The sequence below is a fragment of the Lactuca sativa genome, chromosome 8 (assembly GCF_002870075.4).
Source record: "Lactuca sativa cultivar Salinas chromosome 8, Lsat_Salinas_v11, whole genome shotgun sequence".
Classification (NCBI taxonomy): Eukaryota; Viridiplantae; Streptophyta; class Magnoliopsida; order Asterales; family Asteraceae; genus Lactuca; species Lactuca sativa.
Window position 1 is genome coordinate 106,961,545 of NC_056630.2, and position 20,160 is coordinate 106,981,704.

Below are 20,160 nucleotides of genomic sequence, written 5' to 3' on the forward strand. Positions count from 1 at the left end.
AGTAACCTGCCAGTAGCCTTTTTGAGTGACAGGGACATAAGTGTGTGCAACTCTGAAATGATTAGTGTCAACACCACTAAACACAAGTTCGCCTCCTTCATTATCTTTAGTATTTCGATTAAGCCAAAATGAAAACATAGGTCCATAAGCAAGGCCTTGGTCAACCATGCTGTACCTAATATAATAAATCATCAAAAATTTTAAAAAAAATACATTTTTGGTCCCTGAGTTTGTTTAAAATTACAGTTTTGGTCCCAAATAGTTTCCTTTTACAACTGAACAAACTCACACAGGCTCCAACATTGCAAGATGGAACTATCTAAACCAAAACTGAAACTTTTGAACGGACTTAAGGGCAAAAATGTAACTTACTCCAAGAAAAAGTTTGTAAAGTGAGTGAAGTACCAAACAGGAAGAGCACCCTCGATAGAGATTTCTTGAAACCCAAAGCCAAGAATACCATCAAACTTTACTGCAACAAAAGTGATTCCAATCTCTTTGGTTGCTTCCATGAAATCCTGAAAAATGGGTAATTCAGTAATTGTCAAAACGAATAAATTTTATTAAGAAGATGCATAATTTCTTAATCTTTAGTCTTTACCTGTTCCTTGATTGTAAAATCACCAAGCCTTTTAAAATCACTAGAGATAGCACTGGTTCCATATTTAATTGCAACAAATTTCCTTGGATGAAAATTGCAAGATCTTAAGTATCGATAATTGTAATATCACAAAACATACTTTAGGGTGATTTAATTAGTTTGGATATAGATGCAAAATAGGAATGATAGTTTCACTTAGGCATTTCATGAAACACCTAGAATGCAACCGCTCAATTTCTTCCTTAGGGCTACATAAAAAGTGGTCTTCTTTCTAATGAGGGTATAAAGAACCACTCAAATAAGGTTTAAATAATATATACATGAATAAAATTCTTGATCTATCTCATGTTTATCAGACCTCTATTCCATAGTTGATTACATAGGTGAATGGAAGTAAAACTATAGGAGAAAGGACACATGGGTTGGAAAATACTTAAATAAGACTAGAGAACATACTCAAAAAAAATGTCGAGGAACGGAAATGAATAGATAGCAGCCATACATCTCTTTTGTCCTAAGCAAATCAAAGTCTCGGAAGGCCAGTGCATGGTGGTTTCTTATTAGATGGTGGAGATGTTTCATAATCAACATCAGAAGAGAGGAATGACCTACGTATGTATCCGTGAATTGCTCAAGAGAGCCTCTTTCAGTAACATTATGTGGTATGTGTTTGGAAGATAATACTGAATGGATTCAAACGATGTGAGTGCGTGGAGATGAGAAAGCTTGTAAATGAAGAATATGAGCTTTTAGGTATGCTCAACGGGACAGACCACCATCCATGGTTGGTTGATTTTGACTTGCAAGAGAAAGTAATCGATTGTTTTAAAATAAAATGTATGCATCTGACTGATGCATAGTTTGTTGGTTCGCTCCAATTTACGGAGTTCGTTGTTGAACTTGATTATATATATATATATATATATATATATATATATATATATATATATATATATATATATATATATATATATATATATATATGTTAGGTTCATGTGAGACAATCATACTTTGTGAGACCATTCATTTTAGAGATAAAAAATATATTTTTAAAATGCTAAATAAATGAAAATTTTTGAATATTTTTTTAAATATTATTTTCGTCATTGATTTTATCCAAAAAAATTAAAACTAAATAATAAATAAATAAATAAATAATCGTTTTTTTTTTCAAAATATACGTGAAATATTCTAACAGGATATTATACTGTAAATACTTAAATCGATTTTTTAGAATGTTAGAATATTCTACTAGAATATTAAATTATAAATATTTAAAAAATTCAAATAGAATATTTGAATATTTTAACAATTCAAGAAGAATATTAGAATATTTTAACATATTACCAATTTTAGTAGAATATTAAAATATTTTAACATTCTAAAAATTCAATTTGATTATTTATAATGTAATATTTTATTAGAATATTTTACTCATATTTCAAGAAAAATATTGATTTATTTTATTTTATTTATTCTTTTGGATAAATTAAATAACGAAAATAATATTAAAAAAAAGATTTTTTGGATTTTTGCTTTTATTTTGCAATTTATATTTTCTTTTAAATTTTCTGCTCTCTAAAATGAATGGCTAGGATCACGTCTTCATGTTTCACAAAAATTAGCATGGTCTCAAATGAAACTCTACGTATATATATATATATATATATATATATATATATATATATATATATATATATATATATATATATATATATATATATATATATATATATATATATATATATATATATATATGTGTGTGTGTTTAGCCCTTTTTTCCCCGAAAGTCACGGTTATATTTTAAACCCATTAATCTTTTATATGATTATCTTAATTAATAGGAACACTTAAAAGCTAAATACTTTTAAATCATTGTTATTACGTTTGTCGTTTGACCTAATGTAAGAACCAAATGCATTAAAAATCATTTTAGTTTGACCAGATGGATCGTGTTTATATTATAAACACGTAGTTCAAATGAATTGTTGTTTAAACACTTATAAATGAATTGTTGTTTAAACTCTCGTATAAGTGATAAATTAAATTACTACAATATTACCTTTATATACAGTGGTGGATTTTAGTGGAGCATTAGAGATCTCAGGCCATTGTTCAATTTCCGGCACGTAGTGTAAATTTTTTTTGTGTTTTTTTTTTCTATTAAGTGCACCGGCTTGAAGTACGAGGGACACCCCTACTAAAACAGTCTACCTCCGCTACTATTTATATATATCTACTTGTATTAAACTAAAACATATAATTAACGCACCATTACATCAAGGTTTTATGTGGTGAGTGTTTGTATATACAAAGATCGTGACTACTGGTTTTACGTATTGATTACAACGATTAATTTGATACAAAAGATAAAATGCATCGTTTATAGAAGTAATATATTCATTTATAAAATATGTGAAACATATCATACAAATTATAACCTTCTTTTTCTAAAAAAACAAATCGTAAAAATCAAACAACCTAATTATCTATTAACCCAATCAAAAGTAATATTGATGTCGATTGATAAGGATCTTGCAAGGATTTATGTACCCTTATGTCTAAATTGACTGCATATGATTGAATATATATATATATATATATATATATATATATATATATATATATATATATATATATATATATATATATATATATATATATATATATATAAGGTTCAAATGAGAACCACAAAACATTAAGAACCGTAAGAACCACTATTATTAAGGCTATTTTTCTTATTTCATAATATCTGATGCATTACTCTTGTTTTACAAAAACAAAAGGAATTATCTCATCTATTTCAACCACCTGTGATAAATACCACGACCACCACTGCCGACGACCCAGTTCCGCCACCATGGCTACTTCACCACCGCCACGGCGCCCACTGCCGCCACCATCATCGACGCCAGCTCCACCTCCTCTACCTCCCTTCCTTTCTGCAGCTTCCGATTACCTGCGAGAAACATACATCTGTCGCACAAACTTCAGATCTGGAAGCGTCACTTTCAGATCTATATATGTTGTCACTGCCTCTTCTCGTTCATTACTCCGCTAACGACCTCAATCTACCACCAACAACTTGGCCTCCTTCAGTTCCATTCTATCTCTAAATTGCAAAAATGTTTCAAATCTGGAGAGAGAGCATTACCACTAACGTTAAATCACCTCCACCACCTCCAGCGTCAAACAACCACCTAGATCTGACAGAGCACTAGAAAGCTTATTTGATATGCTTTGCAGGAACACTAGATCTGATGGAGACTGAAGTTATTTGTTGCCTCCTGATGACCGAACACCTCCAGATTTGTTTTTTTAGCCAATCTCCTATAGATTTGAAGCTAGGAAGCACTCTCAGATCTGGAAACAAGAGTTTTGAAGATGTTTGATGATATGCTCATGAAAAAGGTTTGTTTTAAGTTGTGAATGATGTAAATGTGTTATTTCATGTTAGATTTGGTGTTTATATGTGTGGTGTATATGTATTGTATCTGGTGATGATGTTTATATAAAAAAATTCTGCAAAAAAAAAAAAGATGCACACTAGGTGCTTGATGAAATGCATCAATGAAATTAGATAAATTATTGAGTTGTGAATGTTACTGGTAAAGTTTTTTTAGAGTTAAACAATGAATAAATTGTTAGTATAACGTCTCTTTGTATATTTGTTCAGATATTTTGTTTTATAGTGATTATGGATATGACGTATATGGTGAAAACAACGTGTTTGATGAAATGTTTCAACGAAATTGGGTAAGTTATTAAGCTATGAATATGTGTTTTTTTATATATTAACTTGTGAATATATAAGTTATTAAAATGTGATTATATATTTTGTTTATTCACTAAATTGTGAGTTAGTATCTGGAATATTGAATTATGTTGTGAATTAATGTCTCAAATATTGAAATAAACTGTGAATTCTGATTTTTTTTTTTATATCTTGATCTGATTTTTTTTATTCAATAAATTGTATATGTTTTATTTTGATGTTTGGTTCTGAAAGATGAGATAATTTATGTATATATTAAATTGTGGATAGTTTGTTTAATACAATAACATATGAGATTATACTTGTAAATGAGCTATAAATATATCATATTAAACTGTGAATTTTGTGTATTAAGTTGTAAATTTTATTCATGACTTAATATAATAAATTCACATTTTAATACACAGAAATGTCTGCATATATGAACGTATAAATGTAATTTTTAAGTTGATAATATTTATGTGAATAAATAATTTTACGTATTAAACTGTGAATTGAGTATATTAAGTTGTGAATTGATTGTACTATGCTGCGAGTTTGTTATGAATTTTGTGTTTGCTTCTGAAATATAAGAAGAAATAATCATTATACACATATATGATTTTTTTCTAAATTTAAATAGATTATACAAAAACTTAAATTTAGAATATTGTGTAAATTTAACTTTGAAAAAAAAAAACACTAAGCTTCATATATGAAAATATAAATGTATGTTTTAAGTTAAGAATATGACATTTCATTGTGTTAAATTGTTAATTTAATATATTAAGTTGTGAACTTTTTGTATTAAATGGTAATTGATTATATTAACTTGTGAACTGATATCTGAAAGTATAAATGTAAGTTTTAAATTAAGAATATGACATTTCAGTGTATCAAATTGCTAATTTACTATATTAATCTGTGAATTTTATGTATTAAACGGTAATAGATTATATTAACTTGTGAATTGACTGCAACTTACTGTGATTTTTTTTATATATAAATTTTGTGTTAACATATAAATGATTTATGAATGAACTTTTGTATTAATGTTAGAATACATTTATTTTTTGTGTTGTATAAGTACGTAAGAATGCATTAGTTTTTTTAATTTTTTGTATTAAATTCAATATGAGTGAATTAATAGGTTTATTAAATTATGAATGTAGTATTTACCCTCTCATTGCATTACTTTATATGCAGATCTGATTTTTAAGAAAAGATGGTTGCAATGTTGGCATAGGTGGTTGGTGGCAGCGTGTGCTGGTGCTGGTAGTGGTAGAGTTTGGGTTTTACTTCTTTAAATTTGTTAATTGGTATAAAATAAATTGTATTAAGTTGTGAATTTTGTCTATTAAACTGTAAATGGACTGTATAAATTTGCATTTTACACAAATTTTGGGTTAAAAATATAAAATGATTGTATGAATGAAAATATTAGACTAAAAAAAATACGATTTTGCCCTTATCTTAACAAACAAACCAAAATTAAGATTTTAACATAGTTAGTAATATTCACAATACATATTACTTATTAAATGTTGGTTCTTAGGGTTCTTAATCTTTTGTGGTTCTCATTTGAACCACTCCCTATATATATAGGTAGGTAGGTTTCGTTGAGATTAAAAATAAAATAGAGATCTCGAGATTCAACTTTAGCCACGTACACATCTGCCACAATAACCTTCCGGCGTACCGGCGCGGCAGGTCTGGAATAATTATATTACACAACGTCGCCCATTCCTTTATCCTCCGCCACCATCCCCACCACCATAACCGCCACCGCCACCACCTCTAACACTAGCCGACTCCACCACTATCACCTCAGTTACTTATACCACCGCTATCTTTGTCACCACCACCTTTTATGCCACCAACTGTCGTAATCGTATATGATTACTCAGTCTGTGAACAAACATACATGTATAATCATTTATGATTAGGCATAGTCCGCTTCTGCCGGTACGCTGAAGCATTAGAGCGGCAAGTAAGAAATACGTGGCTAGAGTTCAATCTCAAGATCTCTAATTTTTTTTTTAATCTCAAGGGAACCGCCCCCTATATATATATATATATATATATATATATATATATATATATATATATATATATATATATATATATATATACCCTTATATTCAGATTTATTTGATATCAAGCTAATTTTGTGACACCGTGAGACCCAATCTAAAAATAATTTTAAAATGCAAAATAAAAGGAAAAATCCGATTTTTTTTTTAATTATTATTTGAGTAAATTACACAAATAATCCCTATGGTTTAGGGTAATTTGCATGTTTGGTCCCTAACTTATTTTTTTAACTCGGAAGGTCCCTACTATTTGTTTTTGTTACGCGCTTGGTCCCTGTCTTACCTAAAAAGACTATTTTTCCCTTGATTTTTTAATTTATTTAAATAAACACACCCCCAATCTCACACTCCTAACCTTACCTTACCTACCCCACCATTTTTTCCTATTTAAATAATAATCATTTTAGGTAAGACAGGGACCAAGCGCATAACAAAAACAAACAGTAGGGACCAAGCGCGTAACAAAAACAAACGGTAGGGACCTTCCGAGTTAAAAAAATAAGTTAGGGACCAAGGACGCAAATTACACCAAACCATAGGGACCATTCGTGTAATTTACTCTTATTATTTTTGTCAATTTAATTACCTAAAGAAATAAAAAAATCACCATTTTTTTAACAAAAATGTGAAATATTCTAATAGAATGTGAAATATTTCACTGTAAATATTCTAATGTAATTTTTAGAATGTTACAATATTCTACTAGATTTGTCAGATATGTAAAATATTATAATATTTTACTAGAATATGTAAAAAAAAGTATTTTTTTGGTATATTTTTATTTTGGAAAATATAAATGACGAAAATAATATTTGAATTTTTTTCCGAATATTTTCAATTATTTTGCACTTTAAAAATGTTTATTTATCTATAAAATGAATGGTTAGGATTGTATCTCACAGTCTCACAAAATTAGGTTGTCTCACATGAAGCTAACCCTATATATATATATATATATATATATATATATATATATATATATATATATATATATATATATATATATATATATATTCATAAAACAAAATCAAAGTTATTAACTTCAAATAATTATTTGTGATAGATTAAAAGCTCATCAATATGTCTATATTTTCGAACATTTTAAAATAATAATAACTAGGAAAAGGCTCGTGTGTTGCACGGGTGAAAGTTTAGTGGCAAAAATATAAAGAAGTAAAAATAAAATGTCAAATTTATAAAGAGAAAAAGTTTGTTGAAACTTTAGTGACAAAATTAGTAACAATAAAGTACCAAAACTATAAAGAGGAAGAGTTTGTTGAAACTTTAGTAGCAAAATTATAAAAAAGTAAAAATAAAGTGGTAAAATTATAAAAGAATAAAGAAAAAGGGTTTTAAAGAAGTAAGAGTGAAAGTTTAGTGGCAAAATATGAAAAAATAAAAATAAAGTGGCAAAATTATAAAAAAGAAAGGTTTCTTGAAACTTTAGTGGCAAAATTAAGAAAAAGTAAAAATATAGTGTTAGAATTATAAACATGGAAAGTTTCTGTTGAAACTTGCCATACACTTATATATATATATATATATATATATATATATATATATATATATATATATATATATATATATATATATATATATATATATATATATATATATATATATATATATATATATATATATATATATATATATGTTTAGGTTCTATGGAAAACAAAAAACCCTAAAAAATCATAAAAATGCATAAAAAAATACTTAGAGATCACAATTTTTTTTTTGAATTTTTTTATAAAAAATCCCAGGTTTTTGTTAAAATTCGCTGAGAAAAAAAATAAAAATCATTTTTTTACTCAAATTTTTTTTCACCGATTTTGTATAAAAAGCTGCGATTTTTTCAAAAAAGTTTTCAAACAAAAGTTTTGTGATATATAAGTATTTTTTTATGCATTTTTAGGATTTTTAGGATTTTTTTTCCAAATAACCTTTCCCTATATATATATATATATATATATATATATATATATATATATATATATATATATATATATATATATATATATATATATATATGGAAAAGTTTAATAAGGAACCATTATTAATCAAGGAACCAATTCAAAACGTCGGAATTTAAAGCGATCAACGGCAAAATGAAAGGTTGTAAATTTTTATAATGGACGCACATGTGCCGGATTATAACAAAACTCACTTCTATTTTTTCATTAAATTTTTTTTTATGCCAAGTTGTTTATCGGGGAAAAAAAACCGAATATACCGTTGTTCACAATTTTTCGTCCTCTTTCCATAGAGATCAATGATGGTATATAAAAAATGAACTTTTTTTCTTCAAAAAAAACCTACTTAATCTTCTTAGTTTTTTTCAATATTTAAGTTTATTTTTATATAAAAAAAACTAATTATACCAAAAATATTAATTTTTGTACTTTATTAATAAACATCAACACCGACTAAAAAAAACCTCAAACAGTACAGATTGACACTGTGAATCTAAACTGTAAATATTTCAATTTTTAACATTCACACTATGAAAAATCTCGAACAGTTCAGATTCACATTGTGAATCTGAATTACTATTATACACACTGTGAATCTGAGAATGCTAAAAAAAAAAACTCGATCAGTGTAGATTCACACTGTGAATCTAAACTATAAATATTTCAAATTTTAACATTCATTATATTAAAAGCTCCGATCAGTTCAGATTCACACTGTGAATCTGACTTCTTATTATGCATACTGTGAATCTAAGAAGGTTCATAATGTGAATATGAATAGGTTAACAATATGAATCTGCACAGGTTCACAATGTGAATCTAAACTGAAATAAAGTTTTTTTTTTATTATTTTTTTTTAACTTGAATATGAATCTATGTTTAAAAAGTACAAAAAATATGAATTTTGATATATTATTAGACCTTAAATTTTTCCATCAAAGAAAATGAAGTGGGTTTTTTCTCAAAAAAAAAAGTTCGTTTTTTATATATCATCATGAATCTCTATGGAAAGAGAACGAAAAATCGTGAACAACGGTATATTCGTTTTTTTTTTCGATAAAAACATGGCCTAAAAAAAATTTTAAACGAAAAAAAGTGGTGAATTTTTTTTAAAGGGTGGATTTTTTGGTATAATCCGGTGTGTGTGCGTCATATGTAAAAGTGTACATCTATTTCCTTGGCCGTTGATCGTTATGATTTCCAACGCTCACGATTGGTTCGTTGGTTAATTATGGTTCTATATTGAACCTCAACCTATATATATATATATATATATATATATATATATATATATATATATATATATATATATATATATATATATATATTATAATAAAAGAATAGTTTTAATCTCCTTTTGACATGTGTCATCCTATTAGGCCTCTTAATTAATAGATATTTTTTTTTTTTTTGCCAAGTGACATCCTATTAAACCTCCTAATTAATACATGTCACTTGTCAACCTATTGATTCTCAATTTCAAATTTCAAATTTTAAATTTCTCACTCTAATTAAATTAAATTAATAACATTAGAATAAAAATTAAAATAAAATAAATAAAAATTATAAGATGATATAATTTCATATATTTATTCAAATTAACTGAATAATAATTTTGAGTTTTCACCATGAAAGTTTAATTAACTTTGTTACCGTGGTTCCCACGAGTTATATACTAGTATATATATATATATATATATATATATATATATATATATATATATATATATATATATATATATATATATATATATTCCTATCTAATAAAAGAATAGTTTTATTCTCCTTTTGACATGTGTCATCTTATTAGGCCTCTTAATTAATACATATTTTATTCTTTTTTTGCCATGTGTCACCATATTATATATCATAATTAATGCATGCTATTTGTAACCTATTGATTTTCCATTTCAAATTTCAAATTTCAAATTTCAAATTTTAAAATTTTCACTCTAATTACATTAAATTAATAATATTATAATAAATATTAAAATAAACTTAATACAAATTGAAAAGTGATATAATTTTACATATTTATTTAACAATTTTTAATTTTTATTTTAAAAGTTTAATTAATTGTATAACCGTGGTTTCCACGGGTTATAAACTAATATATATATATATATATATATATATATATATATATATATATATATATATATATATATATATATATATATATATATATATATATATATATATATATATATATATATATATATATATATATATATATATATATAAGGTAAATGGAATGGGAGGGGGATTGGGTTGCTATCACGGAATGCAAACATAACTACGTTCACATGCTCTTGTTTTAGCTAGCGACAATTGCGGTGTGTGCCCACACACATGTGCCCCTAAAATAATTATAAACACTTTATCATAACATAAAAATTACATGATCAAGTATTCCTTTATATTTTGTAAAATTTATCTAATATAAAACGAATAAATCCATTTATTAAAATTAAAGAATGATGCATGGAAGAAATGGATACGAATATATACATATATACAATAGTCGAATACACCAATATTAATACATATATACATATCAATATGAACTTTGTTTTGCATATATTTGATCTACACTATCGTTCATTTTTGAGGCATTAGTGTATTTTACACGGAGATATTTTTCTGTAATACTTTAATCAATATGTTGTTTGATATAATTAATGCACCTGACAGTGATTTTAATAGTTGAGTGACAATCTAGATGATGTTGATTAATTGATTTATAAAGTGGCAAACACATTTGTAAAGTGTCATTTTCATTTTATTTATGCGAATGACAAATAATTTAAATATAACCTAAAAGTATACGTAACTTTGGGTGATTTGTTCACATGTAGACCATGAGTTGTGCGTATTAGTGTATATATTTATATGTTGTATTGTTTTTAGCTTTGTATTTATTTTAGCCCATCTTATATTTGTTTATGTGTCGTCCCTTGTATTCTCGGTCCTATCTCCTTTGTACATGTATCTATACGGTTTGAGTTTAATGAGATTTCATATGGAAAAATACACTCTATCTTTACGCCTCTTCACCGTATTCTCCTCATTTATTCTCGATTTTCTCTTTGACTATGTCAATCTTCATGGCCTAAACCCTAATTGTCGTTACACTCTTCTTCACGCCTCCATGGCTGCTGTGAAGGATATTGACAAACCCTTTGGTATCACAAACATCAAATCCTACATGTCCCTGGTTCTCAATTTGGTTGAGCTAAATTATGAAACCTAGCAAGAGTTAGTTGAGACATGTTGTCTCATGTTCGGAGTAATGGATCAACTTTATACGTTCCATGTCGAATCGACTGATGTATGGAAGAGACTTATAAGTTTGTATTTTATGTGTTTTAAAATTTTAATAATTCATGTTTTGAACGTGACATTCAAGTTCGTACGTATTTAATATTAGCGGGCACATATTATATGCTTACCGAACAACTTTGTTTATGCTGATAGTAGAGGTTTTGGTTTACACCTAATATCGAGTTACAAATTCAATGAGAATATTGAATTTATTTTAAAAGATGATGACGTAGTCATATGTTGTTACTTTGCTTCTAACATTTTTTTTAGTAACAAATCAGTTATATTTGAGAGGTGATACACAATACAAATGGACAAAGAAATAAGAAAAGCCTACGGATATTTTAAAGTAGATGGTTGTAGGGAGTTTAGAGTTGATACTTGCTTTTCTTATGGTCAAATGGTTATTTTTTGTAACCACATTGCTAAAGGTGTTGCTAATTAAAACGCTTTGTGCTCTTATATTTGTAGTTCTTATATGATTATTTTTTCTTTGTAGTTCTTAGTGTTCGATTAATCTTGATGGGTGGCCATTCAAACATGTCAATATTACACCCATATGCATTTGGATTGTAGACATGAACACAACCATTCAAAAACATTAAGCTAAATCATTCTAGCTAGAAAACAAAACATATGGACCATAGACATGATCAAAGCCATACCAAAACCACACACACAACAACCATACAAATCCGTTTCTTCGCCCTTCCGGAACCATTCCAAGCAACAACTCAAGGCATTTCTCAAAAATGCTAATGTAGTTTCAAAATCAATTCTCTTCGAATTTGGAACCGAAAACTTGGTACTGATACCAAAACCAAACTGATATTGTACCTATCGATTCAGTTTGGTTCGGTTATTTGTCCCTCAAAACGATGAAGTTCAGTTTTTGATTTTCGGTTCCAGACAAGTTCAGTTCAATTCTTGAACCAATGCATCCTTAATGTATATGTATCCATACATGGCACCACAAAGTAAGAGAAATTGGGTCTTGTATGACTACAATATGATGTGTACAACCCATACGCTACCGTTGAATAAAATAGTTCAGTTCAATTCTTGAACCAATGCATCCTTATGTATATGTATCCATACATGGCACCACAAAGCAAGAGAAATTGGGTCTTGTATGACTACAATATGATGTGTACAACCCATACGCCACCGTTGAATAAAACATAGAAACTAAAATACAAAAATTTATGCAAAAAATTTTGCGTTAAAAGTACTAAATTCCTGTTTTTAAGTTAATAAATAATAAATTATCTTTTAAAAATGCCCTAATAATTCCTCTATCACAAGCTTGACTGTGTTTGGCTTTCATATTCTCCCCCATATTTATTATTCTTTTACTTTCCTTCAACCACTTTTAAGTTTTAACAACCTAAAAGTTTATGAAGCAAGACAAAATGTCATGTATTTAAAAAGGACTAATAAATTTCCAAATAAGAAAAAACTTTTAATGATAGTGGAGTTGGACGGTCTCCGATCTCATCTCACTTTTCTTCATTCTTTCTAAAAATATATAGAAATTAAAAAAAAAAAAGAAAAAAAAAACATTTTAGTACTTTACAAAAGATATATATACACATTATTACTCTATAAAACTACAAATTACACATTTCTATATTACTTTTTGCAATTGCAGCAACAATAACTTTATATTATTGATCAATTTATTGACTAAATCTATAAAATCCAAAATAAACCGACATGATCTACATATAAACCAAATTAAGTCTAATCTTTATTTGGATTATGTGATTAAGGAAATAGTAGATAACAGTGGCCACCACCATGGATTCTGCAACTGAGAGCAATAAACCTCTCTGATTTATGAAAAAAAATAATAATTTAACAACTCCTCCATCTTCGCTCTCATGTCTGCCGCCTTCCCCAAAAGTGTAAAAAACCCTAACCACCTCTTTATCTCTCTCCCACATTTTCACTGTAAATTTACACTACCATTTGCAAAGTTTCTTGTTCATCTTTACTTTGATTTACTTAATTACTTTAGCTCATCATCATCATAGAGTAATGCTATGCAGCTGTTTTAATTTTGTAAAATAAGCTTCAGTTACTTTGGGTTGGTGAAGGTGGGTATTGTGATATTGATTTGAACTTGTTTATTTATTTCATCAATGCGAATAAAGCTGTTACTTCTGATTTGGGTTTACTTTGATCTGTACTGGGTTTTGACTGTTTAGTGAAGAACTGAAGTTGGCGAATTAATTATTCTTCTCTTTGATTCCTTTCTTGTACGCATTGGTTTTCAGTAAGTAATTTAATAACTGTTTATAATATCCAGGTTGATCGCATGGGTTCTCAGATGTAAATGAAAGCAAGTGTTGCAGATTTGATTCATACTAGTATGGTATCCATCTCATCTCATCTCATCATCACTCTGTTTTTTCGAAGTAACTTCTAAGCTACTTCAAATTATTTCACTTCATATTTATACAATTTTTTGGTTTGATTAGGGAGTAAGTAGATCGGGGAAGATGATGAAATTGAAGTCCGTGGAGTCCGTTTTTACGATTATGATTTTACTTTCTGTTTCAATAATCGGGAAATCAGAGGTTTATATTGTCACCATAGAAGGCGAACCAGTGATTAGTTACAAAGGAGGTGTTAATGGTTTTGAAGCCACTGAAAAACTCGATGTCACAAGGTCCGTATTCCTTCATGATCTTCACATATTTTCAAATAAGATTTTCATCTCATATTTATTGTATACTCTTTGATCCTCAGTGATTTGGTAACATCATACTCGAGCCACTTAGAACAAAAACACGATACAATCCTTGACACATTGTTCGATGATGGAAACTACAAAAAGCTATACAGCTACAAGCATCTCATAAATGGCTTCGCAGTTCACGTTTCTGAAGAACAGGTCACAATCTGAACCTCTTTACCTTTCTTTTTTGGGCATATAGAAACTGCTTTATTCTTATATATTTTAAATGATATTAGTAGGCAGAGATGCTTAGGCGAGCCCCAGGTGTGAAATCAGTGGATAAAGATTGGAAGGTGAGGAAACTGACCACACATACGCCGGAATTTTTGGGGCTTCCCACCGGAGTTTGGCCTACCGGAGGTGGATTTGACAGGGCCGGAGAGGAGATAGTGATCGGATTTGTGGATTCTGGTATTTTTCCATATCATCCGAGCTTTGAAAATCAAAACACAGAACCCTATGGTCCGATTCCAAAATATCGAGGGAAATGTGAAGTTGATCCTGATACAAAGAAGAGTTTCTGCAATGGAAAGATTGTTGGTGCTCAACATTTTGCAGAAGCTGCCATGGCTGCTGGTGCTTTTAATCCTGAAGTTGATTTTGCTTCTCCTCTTGATGGTGATGGACATGGAAGGTTCGTGCAAAAACTTGAATAATTTCAGTTAAAATATTTTCATTTATTAATCACAAATTCACAGTCACACTGCTGCAATTGCTGCCGGAAACAATGGAATTCCTGTTCAAGTGCAAGGCTATGAATTCGGGAAAGCAAGTGGAATGGCTCCCCGAGCAAGGTGAAGTTTACCCTCTAAAATTTATGCACATCATATGAGATATGAAGAAACTAATCCATAAAATGATAAAACTGCTTCAATTGATGCTATTTCTTTCATTTAGCCCAAATCTTTATCGTCTTTAACATTCACTGTGAATGATGGATGCACAGGATCGCTGTTTACAAGGCACTCTACCGGAATTTTGGAGGATTTGTCGCTGACGTGGTGGCCGCCATTGAGCAGGCGGTTCACGACGGTGTCGACATTCTAAACCTCTCAGTCGGGCCCAACAGCCCACCCGCCACCACAAAAACCACCTTTCTAAACCCCTTCGACGCCACACTTCTCTCCGCCGTCAAAGCCGGCGTTTTTGTAGCACAAGCCTCCGGAAACGGAGGCCCCGCAGCCAAAACCATAGTGTCTTACAGCCCATGGATCGCATCCGTAGCTGCCGCCGTCGACGACCGCCGTTACAAAAACCATTTAACACTCGGAAACGGAAAAATCCTCGCCGGAACCGGTTTATCACGTAAGTTTCTGTAACCCTAAAAGGCTGAAAAAGCATAACTTTTTATTGGGCTTATCTAAACTTTGGGCCGATTTAATTGGTAATTTAATGCAGCGTCTACCGGCCCAAATAAGAAGTTTACAATGGTGGCTGCTAATGATGTGTTGTTGGATTCTTCTGCGATGAAGTCCAGTGCATCAGATTGTCAAAGACCCGAAGTTTTAAACGGAATTATGGTGAAAGGGAATATTCTGTTATGTGGGTATTCTTTTAATTTCGTTAGTGGGTCCGCATCCATTAAAAAAGTTGCAGAAACAGCAAAGAGTCTTGGCGCCATTGGATTCGTTCTTGCTGTTGAAAACGTGTCTCCTGGAACAAAGTTCGATCCTGTTCCTGTTGGCATTCCCGGGATTGTGATCACAGATGTTAGCAACTCAATGGTAGTTAAAACAACATTAGTTACTATTACTATTAGTAATTACTAATGTAGATAATTGTTGTGTGATTTATATTTCATAGGAGCTTATAGACTATTACAATGTGTCTACTTTGAGGGATTGGACTGGAAGAGTGAAGAGTTTTAAGGGAACAGGAAGCATTGGAAATGGTATGGAGGCTATACTTTATAAATCAGCACCAATGGTGGCATTGTTCTCTGCTCGTGGCCCAAATATAAAAGATTATAAATTTCAAGATGCAGATCTTTTGAAACCCGATATTTTAGCTCCTGGTTCCTTGATTTGGGCTTCTTGGTCTCCAAATGGAACCGATGAGCCCAATTACGTAGGTAAGCCCAATTCAATACTATTTATAATTGTTTAATCGCTACTACAGAAAATAGTTAAATTTTCGATTTAAAAAACCAGGAGAAAAGTTTGCTATGATCTCGGGAACAAGCATGGCTGCACCACATATATCTGGAATAGCAGCATTGATAAAGCAAAAACATCCTGATTGGAGTCCAGCTGCCATAAAGTCAGCATTAATGACTACATCAAACACACTAGACCGAGGGTACAGGCCCATTCTGGCCCAACAATATTCCGGGGCAGAAACACTCACATTTATCCCCGCAACGCCTTTCGATTACGGAAGCGGTCATGTCAATCCCCGGGCCGCCCTAGACCCTGGCCTCATATTTGATGCAGGTCAGCTTTATTTCCCTGACTTTATCTGTTAAGTCGTTACTTCTGTATTACTAACTCATATTTTATATATATGTTTTTTTTTGAAGGTTACGAAGACTATCTTGGATTTTTATGCACGACTCCTGGGATCGACTCACACGAGATTCTAAACTACACGCATCAACCGTGCAACTACACGCTCGGGCATCCGTACAATCTGAATTCGCCATCTGTCGCGATTTCCCACCTTGTTGGAACTCAAACTGTCACTCGAACAGCCACAAATGTCAATGAAGAAGAAACCTACACCATCACTTCAAAAATGGGACCCGCGATAGCCATTGAAACTAGCCCGCCGGCTATGACCATAGGACCGGGTGCATCGCAAAAGTTCACGGTTACTCTGACCGTCCGGTCAGCTAGTGGGGCCTACAGTTTTGGGGAGGTTTTGTTGAAAGGAGACAGAGGGCATAAGGTCAGGCTGCCCGTGGTTGCCATGGGTTATGATCGTTAATTTGGGTGGGGTGGGGTGGGTATTTAGTATTTACTATGATATTATTATATTCTTTATAAAAAGTTGGAAAATAATTAAGAGGTGTAAAGAGAAAGTAGTATAAAATAGAGGATGCTTGCTTGGTTTCTTCTGTTGCTATTAAGTTTTGCTGCTGTGGAGGTTGTAACGTATGCTTCTTTGTATGTACGTTGGTGGAATATATGCTTTGGTGAAGTGGGGAGGCATTGGTTCATTGATGGAATGCATATGTATTTGTGTTCCTCTATAAGTTTTGTGTATGTAAAAAAGGAATTTTTGAGTTTAAACAAGTAGCCATTTTTGGCATGTTAAGCTAAAGTTCAGAGTAAACCTATAAACCTTTATGCGTTGAGTTTAGAGTCTTTATATAGAATGCTTATCAGATGAGACTTAACTCTACAAGTTGTCTAAACAATCCCCTAGGAGGCGGAGCCCACTTGGTTGGTGGTTGGTGTTGGGTTGATATATTGGGGTTTGGATAAATAATGACGCTTAGGCCTCACGAGATGACAAGATAACATGAACTTGCATACCGTCCAAGGGGGTATTGACGTATTGTGGTGACACGAGCATGGCCTTCCGTCCCTTTCACAACACCACCTTGTTCAACGGTTACTTACTTTTAAAAAAATCAAAAATTTTATATAAACTCATCATACTCACCGCCATCTCTCTCTCTCTCTCTCTCTCTCTCTCAAATATGATTTTTTTTTTGAAAAAAATTGCAAATATAACCAAATTTCTTAATTACTTTGTGGAAAACAAAAATTGCAAATATAACCAAATTTCTTAATTACTTTGTGGAAAACAGCCAAAAAAACCCAAATTACAAAAATAGCCTTCAAAATCACAGATAGATTCAGTTCATCTGTAATTTTTACTTGTCCATTTGCGAACGAACAAGTCGCTAAGACATATATATGTTTTAGCAACTTGTACGTTCGCAGATGGACTAAGTCCATCTGTGATTTCCCCCTTTTCAGGGGTATAAAAACGTATTTTTTTTTTCTTCTTTCATTTTTCAAACTTTTTTTTTTGGAGAACTCTCTCTCTAGAGGTACTATGTACAATTTCATTTTTCTAATATTTTTTAAAGTTTTTGTTGGAGGATTCATTTTATTATAGATGTTTTAAACAAATATTCCAAAAAAATAAGAACTAAATTGATAATTTTTTGCAAAACTTTATATATAATAATGTTGTTTCGTAGTTAAACCCTGTCAATTTTGTAATCAAAATAAAAAAAATGCAAAATCACTGGTGGGATGAGAGGAAATTGGAAATTGTAAGTTCATCTACGATTTCAGTCAAAGATTGTGGTATTTATACAGGAAAATAAAAAAAAACTAAAAAAAAAACCATCTGCGAACGTACAGATTTTCATGGCTATATTTGTAATTTGTTTTTTTTTTTTTGTTATTTTTCACAAAATAATTAATGAGTTTGGTTATATTTGCAATTTTCTCGCTCTTTTTTTTTTGTTTTTACAAATTATGATTAAGATGGCCGAGACTTTATTGCCATATTTAATGTTCAATACATTGTTGATCAAGAGTCCACGAATGTTGAACGTTCAAGAATCATTGTCAATTGAGATCGGCAGGCTACACGAAATGGAGGAACACAAACAAAGTTGTCATAGAGTTAATGCAGTATTTTCGACAATGAAGCGAAAAAAGGCAAAGTGATGCAAATGATGAAACAATCTTGCAAAAATAGTTGCACTTTATCGGAGTAAGAAAGGGACAACTTTCAAATTTCTTCATGTTTGGAATGTTGTGAAGATATCGAAAAAGTGGCAATATATCTTAAGTTCAGAACATTCATGGGTGGTTCTTCTAAAAGAACCAAAACTTCTGAAACAACTCATAGTTAATCATTGGATACGTATGTCAGGATTGATCTCAATGAAGATGAGCCTATTGAGATTCTAAGAGTGACTCATTATAGGAAGAGACCATGCTAAACGAAAGGGTAAAGGGACAACAAGTGGTTCTCGAGACATCAAGCATCTAACAAGCAAAATAGACAACTTGAAGTCGATACTGGAGCAATACTTAGTTGTCGCACAAGAGAAGAAAAAAACTGTGCCATGGCGATCTTAAGTCTTAAAAAAATACTACTAACGTTACCGGACGCGAAAAAGAATTTGCGTTAAAGGCCAAAGACGAGATGCGAAAAAATTTAATATCCAGGTTTCATTATTTAAATATATAAGCTTCATAATTTAAATTTTTAGGATTTATAATCTTAAATTCCATGTTGTATTTTTTTAGATGTGTTGTAATTTTCTTTTTAGTTTAATGACATTTTAGTTTGCATTAAAACTATCTGTTTAAAATGTTTACTTTTTAAAAAAATGTTTTAGAAAAACAAATTAGCATGACAATCATGGCCTCACATGCCTTTTAAATGACAAAATTTTAAAAAGACAAATCCTACGTGGACTATGTCTAATGTGACACCACTTCCTCTACCCTTAGGCTAGTGAGTGTCATATCACATTCACCGCACTTTTCTATTGTCACGCCATCTTTTGCCTCATTCTATAAAACTGGTGGGTATCATACCCACACCTTACCACAACCACCACAGTACATATTTTTATGCACAAAGTACTAGATTTGAAGGATGTGGTTTTTTTCCCGTGCAGTAAAGCTATAACACACAAAATGTATACCACACTTATGTTTGGGGGTCGGTGCAGTGTTTACCGCATACCGCAATGTGCG

The 20,160-nt window shown here is 30.5% G+C and overlaps 2 protein-coding genes across 7 annotated transcripts in view; one reads left to right on the top strand and one right to left on the bottom strand.

Annotated features, from left to right (window-relative positions):
• The window catches only part of LOC111897080 (cyprosin-like), a 3,077-nt gene extending 2,414 nt beyond the window's left edge, over window positions 1-663 (bottom strand). Inside the window, exons 1-3 of the mRNA XM_052766510.1 lie at window positions 625-663; window positions 406-518; window positions 7-175 (exon numbers count right to left, since the gene is read on the bottom strand). Of these exons, the coding sequence (XP_052622470.1) occupies window positions 7-175; window positions 406-518; window positions 625-663 (321 nt within the window). The remainder of the gene's footprint in view (window positions 1-6; window positions 176-405; window positions 519-624) is intronic.
• A 12,872-nt stretch (window positions 664-13,535) lies between these two features.
• On the top strand, window positions 13,536-17,746 carry LOC111896900 (subtilisin-like protease SBT2.6). Of its 6 annotated transcripts, none has more exons than XM_023892870.3 (11): window positions 13,536-13,649; window positions 14,054-14,119; window positions 14,226-14,416; window positions 14,497-14,641; window positions 14,725-15,119; window positions 15,184-15,279; window positions 15,432-15,790; window positions 15,884-16,209; window positions 16,289-16,556; window positions 16,636-16,917; window positions 17,004-17,746. In XM_023892870.3, the coding sequence occupies exons 2-11, from the start codon at window positions 14,081-14,083 to the stop codon at window positions 17,408-17,410; spliced, it is 2,508 nt and encodes an 835-aa protein (XP_023748638.1). In that variant the 5' UTR covers window positions 13,536-13,649; window positions 14,054-14,080; the 3' UTR covers window positions 17,411-17,746. The 6 variants fall into 6 exon arrangements, with proteins under 6 accessions (XP_023748638.1, XP_023748661.1, XP_023748646.1 ...); XM_023892893.3 differs by having other exon boundaries at window positions 13,560-13,649; window positions 14,054-14,114; XM_023892878.1 differs by having other exon boundaries at window positions 13,570-13,841.
• Window positions 17,747-20,160: the final 2,414 nt, after the last annotated feature.

Coding starts and splice junctions, on each gene's coding strand:
- LOC111896900 (XM_023892870.3), top strand. CDS start 14,081: ATGAAAGCAAGTGTTGCAGATTTGATTCATACTAGTATG. Junction 15,120..15,183: donor GATGGTGATGGACATGGAAG/GTTCGTGCAAAA, acceptor ACAAATTCACAG/TCACACTGCTGCAATTGCTG. Junction 16,918..17,003: donor TGGCCTCATATTTGATGCAG/GTCAGCTTTATT, acceptor TTTTTTTTGAAG/GTTACGAAGACTATCTTGGA.